The sequence below is a fragment of the Phalacrocorax carbo genome, chromosome 3 (genome assembly GCF_963921805.1).
Source record: "Phalacrocorax carbo chromosome 3, bPhaCar2.1, whole genome shotgun sequence".
Taxonomy (NCBI): Eukaryota; Metazoa; Chordata; class Aves; order Suliformes; family Phalacrocoracidae; genus Phalacrocorax; species Phalacrocorax carbo.
This window is the reverse complement of record NC_087515.1, coordinates 128,738,317-128,746,547: the sequence shown is the minus strand read 5'-3', so window position 1 is coordinate 128,746,547 and position 8,231 is coordinate 128,738,317. Positions and strand designations below refer to the sequence as shown.

The 8,231-nt window shown below is 68.4% G+C and overlaps 1 protein-coding gene across 1 annotated transcript; it reads left to right on the top strand.

The window, feature by feature from the left end:
• GAREM2 (GRB2 associated regulator of MAPK1 subtype 2) lies at positions 1 to 7,376 on the top strand. Its single transcript, XM_064448398.1, has 6 exons — positions 1 to 207; positions 2,116 to 2,256; positions 3,718 to 3,848; positions 4,195 to 5,310; positions 5,966 to 6,129; positions 6,270 to 7,376. The coding sequence occupies exons 1-6, from the start codon at positions 96 to 98 to the stop codon at positions 7,093 to 7,095; spliced, it is 2,490 nt and encodes an 829-aa protein (XP_064304468.1). The 5' UTR covers positions 1 to 95; the 3' UTR covers positions 7,096 to 7,376.
• Positions 7,377 to 8,231: the final 855 nt, after the last annotated feature.

The following is an 8,231-nucleotide window of genomic DNA, read 5'->3' as shown; positions in this document are numbered from 1 at the left end:
CCCCGGCCCCGCCGCTGCCCCGGCCCGGCGGCGGCGATGGAGGCGGCGGCGGCCGCCCCCCCCCGCGGCCCGGGGCCGGCCTGAGCCGCGATGCGATGGAGAAGCTGGCGGCGGGGCTGGCCCGGCTCCGCTGGAGCCCCGCGGCGCTGCCCCTCGACGCCATCGTCAGCCAGTGCCGGCTGCCCACCCTCGTCTGCCTGGGGCAGGGTGAGCGGGCGGGGGGAGGAGGGAGGGGTGGGGGGAGGAGGAGGAGGGAGGAAGGCCGGGGGGACCAGCGGGAGGGAGGGAGGGAGGCTGGAGTGATGGGGACGAGGAGGAGGAGGAGGGAGGAAGGATGGAGGGACGAGGAGGAGGGAGGAAGGCTGGGGGGACCAGCGGGAGGGAGGGAGGGAGGCTGGAGTAATAGGGAGGAGGAGGAGGGAGGTAGGAAGGCTATGGGGACGAGGAGGGAGGAACGGGTTAAGTACACAAGGGGAGCTGAAGGCTGGAGGGACGAGGAGGAGGAGGAGGGAGGAAGGCTGCGGGGTACCAGGAGGAGGAGGGAGGGAGGCTGGAGGGTCCAGGAGGGAGGGACAGGTTAAGTACTCAAGGGGAGATGAAGGCTGGAGGGACGAGGAGGAGGAGGGAGGAAGGCTGCAGGGACAAGCAGGAGGGAGGGAGGGAGGCTGGAGTGATGGGGAGGAGGAGGAGGGAGGGAAGAAGGATTGAGGGACGAGGAGGAGGAGGAGGGAGGAAGTCTGGAGTGATGGAGATGAGGAGGAAGAGGGAGGAAGACTGGGGGGACCAGCAGAGAGGGAGGAAGGCTGGAGAGGTGAGGAGGAGGAATGAAGGCTGAAGGGATGGAGAGGAGGGAGAAAGGGTAGAGGAAGGAAGGCTAGACAGATGAGGAAGAGGAAGGAAGAAGGCTAACGGGACAAGGAGGAGGGAGAGGGGAAGACTGGAGGAGTGAGGAGGAGGAATGAAGGCTGGAGGAGTGAAGAGGAGGAAGGAAGGCGTGATGGGTGAGGAGGAGGAAGGCTAGAGAGATCAGAAGGGAGGGAGCTGGAGTGATGAGGAGGACAGAGGAAGGAAGCTGGAGGGAGGGAGGAAGGCTGGAGGCGCAGGTGAGACAGGACCAAGCTGCTGTCCCAGGTCCAGGGCTCCTCTCCGGGGGGGGGGGGTCCTGGCTGTGACACACACCCCACACCCCACCCCACCCCCGCACAGGCTGGGTGGGGTGCAGGGGGTACAGAAGGGGGGTGGGGGGTGTGTGTGCAGGGGTGCAGGGGAGCAGGGAATCAGAGGGGTGCAGGGGGGTTGGAGGGGAGCAGGGGATCAGAGGGGTGCGGGGGGAGTGGAGGGGAGTGGGGGGCAATGTGGGGGGGTGCAGGGGATCGGGGGTGCAGGGGAGCAGGGGTTGTGGCGGGGTGCAAGGGTATCAAGGGTTGCAGGGGGCAAAGGGGATCAGTGGGTGCAGGGGATCGGGGGTGCAGGGGAGGGTGGGGGGGGTGCAAGGGGCACAGGGGTTGCTGGGGGTCAGGGGGTGTAAGGGATCAGAGGGTGCAGGGGAGCAGGTGGGTTCAGGGGGTGCAGGGGAGCCAGGGGCAGTGCAGGGGTTTGCAGGGGGTGCAGGGGATTGGGGGGGGTGCAGGGGTTGGGGGTGGGTGTGTGTGCAGGGGAGCGGGGTGCTCCGTGGGGTGCACAGGCCTCAGCACAGGGTGACCCCGGCGTGGCTGTGCAGGGTCCCTCCAGCGCAGCGAGCCCCCGCCCCAGGTCACGGCGCTCCCCTCCAGAGCAGGACCCAGCCCCTCCGCAGCCGGGTGCTCCTGGGGGTCGGGTGGGTGCCGGGGGAGGGGGGCCATGCTGGGGGTGGGTGCCGGGGCCATGGGGTGCAGTGGCAGCGGGGACCCCCGTGACGGCCCCGTCTCAATAAACTTGTTGTTTGTGGCGGCTGCAGCTTTTCAGGGGGGACAAAGAAATTGTTTCCTGGGCAACTGGCGGCTCTTGGCAGCGGGCACCTGCTCATCCCGCCGGCTGTCTGTCTGTCCGTCCATCCGTCTGTCCAGCGGCCGGCCGGCCACCCCCGGGGCGGGTGGGGGGTGTCCTGGGGATGGTGACAGCCCCGTCCCCCAGCAGGTGAGCGCGTGGAGGGGGTGAGCGCCCAGGACGTGCTGCTGGTCCACTCGTGCCGGCAGTGGACGACGGTGACGGCCCACAGCCTGGAGGAGGGACACTACGTCATCGGCCCCAAAATCGACATCCCGCTCCAGTACCCAGGTGGGGGCCATGGGGACAAGGGTGTCGGTGTCCCCTGGGGCGTGAGGGCTGGGACCCCACCCCCCACCCCGCCTCCGGCGGCCAAACTGGGGGTGCTCCAGTATGGCCCAGTCTGGGGGAGGAGGGAGATGTACTGGTTTGGGGGCTGCTCTCTGCCTCTCCCACCCTGCTGGCGCCCAGCCCGAAGGTGGGGTGCTGCGGGGGGGGGATGGCAGGGGTGGGGTGTGGTGGGGATGGGATGGGGACAGGGGTGGGCTGAGGAGGAAGATGAGGATGGGAGAGGGCTGGGGACAGGGATGGGATGGGGACAGGGATGGGCTGAGGAGGAAGATGAGGATGGGAGAGGGCTGGGGACAGGGATGGGATGGGGACAGGGATGGGATAAGGAGGAAGAGGGGGACAGGAGAGGGATGGTGCTGGGGCTGGGATAAGGAAGAAGATGAGGATGGAAGAGGAATGGGGCCAGGGAGGAGAGGGGATGGGGATGAGGAGAGGGCTGGGGACAGGGATGGGATGGGGATAGGGGTTGGGGCTGGCGATGCAGACGAAGGTGCTGAGCTGCCGCCGCCGTAGCAGGAGCCTTAATGGCCACTCTAAGTGCTCGTCATGTCGGTAATGAGTCCTGCTAATAAATAAATAATGGGAAGTGGAGCGGGGGAGGGGTTACTCGCCCGTCCCGAGGGGGGAGCCGAGGAGGGGAGGGCCAGGCAATGTGTTAACCGGCTTTGGGGGGGCTCGGCCGTGCCCCAGCCGGTGCGTGGGGCTGCCCCGGGCTCAGGCACCGTGGCTCCAGCCTCGACCGACTCCCGCGCCCCCCAGCACCGCTGGGCCCCGGGCTGGCAGCAGCAGAGCCGGCTGGCGCGGCTGCGCCGGGGGATTAATATTCCCCTCAGGTCTGTCCCCGCCAAGGCGATGCCAGTGGCGGCAGTTTTGCTGTCGGCTGCAGCTCGCCGTGGCCCCCCCGCTCCTGCCATAGCCCCTGCCGCTGGCTCTGCTGCTGAGCCCCCCGCCCCCTCCCCAGTGGCTCTCCTGGCCGAGGCGTGGGGCGAAGGTGGGGGGTCATGGCGAGGCAACGGGGCTTCCTGCGATTCTGGCTGCTCCCCTGGCCCTGCTCCAGGAGGGTTCCTCTATCCATGGGGCATCTCTGCGACCGCTTTGGGGTGTTCCTGCAGCTCCGGGGGGGTGCTGTGCCAGCACTCTGGGGCCTCACAAAAGCCCCCACCCTTGATGCTCTGTGTGTGTGGGTGCTCTGGTGCCCCCTTGCAGACCTTGGCCACACCACGTGAACCCCTCTACCCACAGAGGTGCCCCCCACCTCTCCCCCCAAAGAAAATTGTGATGGGGACCCCAGGCATCTGGGGTGGCTGCCCCCTCCCCTCCCCCCCGCCGAGGTGGGCGACAGCAGCCGGGTGCTGGAGGTGGGCTCACATCCCTGCCGCGGCTCTGGGCTGTCCCATGCAGGGAAGTTCAAGCTGCTGGACCAGGACCGGGACATCCGCGAGCCCGTGCAGTACTTCAACAGCGTGGAGGAGGTGGCCAGCATCTTCCCGGACCGCGTCTTCGTCATGGAGGCCATCACCTTCAGCGTGAAGGTTGGTATGGGGACAGTGGTGGGACAGCAGGTGAATGTCAGGGAGGGGTGGCGAGGCAGCAGGGGACGGTGGTGGGACACCAGGAGAGGACAGTGGGCCATCAAGGGATGGTGGCTGGACATCAGTCAAGGGTTGATGGGGGGACTTCGGGGGTAGGTGGTGGGACAGCAGGGTATGGTGGTGGCACATCAGAAGAGGACAGTGGGACATCAGGAGATAGTGGTGGGACACCAAGAGGTGGTGGTGGGACCTCAGGGGATGGTGGTGGGACCTCAGGGGATGGTGGTGGGACCTCAGGGGATGGTGACAGGGCAGCGGGTCCTATGGTGGGCCTGTCCCGGGGCAGGTGGTGTCGGGGGAGTTCAGCGAGGACAGCGAGGTGTACAACTTCACGCTGCACGCGGGGGACGAGCTGACGCTGATGGGCCAAGCGGAGATCCTCTGCGCCAAGACGGTGAAGGAGAAGTCGCGCTTCAACACCATCCTGCGGAAGCTGGGCAAGGCGGCGCCGGCGGCGGGGGCCAGGCAGGTGAAGGGCAAGATGCCGTGCCTGATCTGCATGAACCACCGCACCAACGAGAGCCTCAGCCTGCCCTTCCAGTGCAAGGGCCGCTTCAGCACCCGCAGCCCCCTCGAGCTGCGGCTGCAGGAGGGCGAGCACACCATCCGCAGCATCATCGAGAAGGTGCGGCTGCCCGTCAACGTGGCCGTGCCCAGCCGCCCCGCGCGCAACCCCTACGACCTGCACGCCATCCGCGAGGGTCACTGCTACAAGCTGGTCAGCATCATCTCCAAGACGGTGGTGCTCTGCTGCATCCTCCGCCGGGACGAGCTGGTCCCCTTCCACTTCCTCCTGCTCACCGACATGCCCCGCTTCCAGCTGCCCGAGGGGCTGCTCGCCGGGGACCCCCAGCTGGAGAAGCTGCTGCGGGACAGCGCCGCGTACTGCCACGACCGATTCAACCCCGACGAGTACTCGCGGGCGGTGCGGGAGGCCAAGCCGGACTTCTCGGAGGAGTGCGCCAGCCCCCGGCGCCTGCGGCTCTGCCTGCCTGCCTGCGCCCGTGAGGAGCTCAGCCAGCCCCTCCAGCGCCTCTCCCTCTGCGCCTGCGGCACGGGGGCCCCCCGGGAGCCTGCCGCCCGCTGCCAGGGACCGCGGGGTGTCGGGGGAGGTACCCCGCGCCCGCCGCTACCCGAATTCCCTGACCCCGACCGGGAATACATGACGCCCGACTGGGCCGAGCCCGAGTTCAGGACTCAGGAGCCGCTGGAGATCCCCTACGAGGAGCTCTGGAGCAACCCCAGCCCGGAGGGCTGCTGCGAGCCCGGCAGCGGCGCCGGCCGGCAGGACCTCGTCTCCTTCGGGGCTGTCACCCCGCTGGGCTCCCCGCACCGCCCCGGCGTGCCTGGGGACGAGCCCCGTGGGGACACCCCACCCCCTGTGCCACCCAAGTCGGAGGCGGTAAGAGCCGCGGTCCTGTCCCCAGGGATGGGGAGTGACACCCCTGGGGTCCCGCCTGCCGCTAGCTGCCCTGGCCAGGGGTGATGCGCCGGGGTAGCGGGGGCGACGAGCCCCGGCGTGGGCCTGCCGGACCCTGCACCCTGGGCAGGGGGTGCACAGACCCGGGCCGTGATGTCAGCCCCACGGCACGGCCAGCCCGACCCTCCCCGGTGCTCGGGAGCTCTGAGCTGGCAGCCCCTGTCCACCAGCTCCGGGGTCCCTCCCTGGCTATGTTCGGTCACCCAAATCCTCAGGACAGCCTTGTCTCATGGGTTACCCAGTTCCCCAGGGCTCTCTGCATCATGGGGTACCCAAATCTCTCAGGCTTCCCAGCACCATGGAGGTACCCAAATCCCCTGGGCTCCCCCACACTGTGGCTTGTGGGGTCCTTCAGGCTCTCCTTTACCACAGGGTACCTAAATCTTTGGAGCCTCCTGCACCATGGGGTACCCAGTTCTCCGGGGCCTCCCCGCCCCATTGGTACCCTGAGCCTTGTGGCTCGATGGGGGCTGCCTGCCCCCGAGCCCCCCCAGATGGCCCCCCTCCATCCGCGGGGGTCCTCGGGGGCAGATCCCTGCCGCAACCGGGGGCCTGACGGCGCTCGCCCCCCTTCCAGGTGAAGGAGGAGTGCCGGCTGCTGAACGCGCCCCCCGTGCCGCCCCGGGGCAGCCGCCCCCCGGCGCCCTGCAGCCCCCCAGCACCCCTGCACTGCCCGAAGCTGACACCCGCTCCCTCGCCCAGCCCCAGCCTCTCCTACTACTCCTCGGGGCTCCACGATGGGTGAGTGGCTCCGGTGCGGCCGCGGGCGTCGGGGTGCTGTGGTGGGGACAGGGTGGTGGGTTGGCACCCCAGGGTGGGATGGCCCCGGGGCTAAGCGGGGGGGACACAGCCCTGGGGTGATGCTCCCCTTCCTCCCGCAGGTCCGTCCCCCGGAGCGGCAGCGGCTCGCCCTCGCCCGACGCCTACTCCCTGTACTGCTACCCCTGCACCTGGGGTGACTGCAAAGCCGGGGAGGCCCCCGGGCGCCCGCTGCCCCCCACCGTGCTGCCCCCCGCCGCCCAGCCCACTCCCACCTCCTGGTCGGACCCCTGGGCCTATGCCGAGGCGGGCGCCGGGGTGGGCAGTGGCTGCTCGACCCCGCTGCCGGGGGCTGAGCCCCCCCTGAAGCCCTACCGCAGCTGCCCCCGCCTCAAGCCCCCGCATCCCCAAAAACGCTTTGCCCCCTTCGGGGCGCTCAACCCCTTTGCTGGCCCGGCCACCCCCTCCTCCTCTTCCTCGCCAGAGCCCTTCGCCCCCGTCGAGGAGCTGGCACCCCCTCCTCGCCCACCCAAGGGCTTCGAGGGGGACAGCATCGTCATCCGTGGGGCGGCCCCGCTCTCGCCCGCCGTCCTGCACGGGGCCGAGGGCGGCGTCACCCGCGTCTACCTGGCGCAGGGCGTCATCGAGGTGCCGCCGGCGGCGCGGGGCGATGGGGGGGCCCCGCCGGCCGCCCCCCGTCCCAGCAGGGACGGTTCGCCCTGGCTGCCCCCCGCCGACCTCTCGGCCCTCTCGCTGGAGGAGGTCTCCAAGTGCCTGCGCTTCATCGGCCTCTCCGAGGACGTGGTCAGCTTCTTCGCCCGCGAGCGCATCGACGGCAGCATCTTCGTGCAGCTCAGCGAGGAGATCCTGGCCGACGACTTCCGCCTCACCAAGCTCCAGGTGAAGAAGATCATGCAGTTCATCAAGGGCTGGCGCCCCAAGATCTAGCCGGGGACCCCCTGGACCATGGGGGGTCCCCCAACCATCTGCACCACAGACATGGCTCTCCCTGCTCCCGTCCCCCGCTCCGGAGCACCCCGAGGTGGCAGTGCCTCTGCCCCACCGGCCGTGGGGTTTCCTCCTCCCTGGCAGCTCACCCCTATTGCCCAGCCCTCCCTTCCTTTCCGTTTTAACACTGGACGGTAATTTTGGCCCAAAGGGGCTGGAAAATACTGGAGTTTGCGTTGACTGGTTTAACTTAATCCTTGTGGATTAGCGTAATAAATGTATGGGAGAAAAACGAGCCACTGGAGAAGCTCTGTGCTCAGGGAGGAGGGGGAAAGGGGCTCTCAGTGGGGAAGCAGGCTCTGGGGCTCGCGCCGCCCCTCGCACACCCTGCCTCGCCAGGGTGGTGGGTCACAGTGGTGCGGAGGTGCCCCATTGTGGGGCAGGAGCCCAGGGGCCTCCACACAAGGACCACCCTGCTCTCGGACCCACTCCCAGCACCCTAGGGTGATTTCGGGAGCCTGGAAGGAAGCTGCCCTGCCTGACAGATGTGGCCGACCCTGGGAAAAGGAGACCCCAAGGCTGCATCCACCACCCGGAGCACCCCACTCCCAGCCCCCCGACGCCACGGCCATGGGAGGCTCTGGGACCAGGCCTCCCCAGCCCCAGCTCCCAAGCTGGGGGGAAGCAGGGCTGCCCCATACAAGGCTCACATCCCGTGAGCACAGCCCCTGCACAGCCCTCCAGCACAGGGGGCAGGTCCTGGGGGCTGCTGCCTCCCCCCCGGGGAGGGCTGAAGGCTGGTTACCAGCTCCGCAGGGCGCAGGGGCAGGGTGAGATGATGCCTCAGCCTAATTGCGTACCGCTGGCTTTGAGAAACGAGCACAAAAATGAAACGAAAAGAGCAGCATCACACCAGCTCCCAGCCCGAGGCCTAGCAGAGGCAGGAGGCAGAGGCTAGGCCAGCTCTGAAATTAGTGACAGGTGCACAGATTTAAAGGCTTTTAGTTTAAACGGAGCTCTCCCCACAGGGGACCCTTCTGGCCTTTGGCTGCTTGATTTGCAATTAGAGGCGGGTCCATCTGCCAGGATAACCCCAGCGGCAGCACTCGGGGCCAGACAAAAGAGCCAGAGGCTCC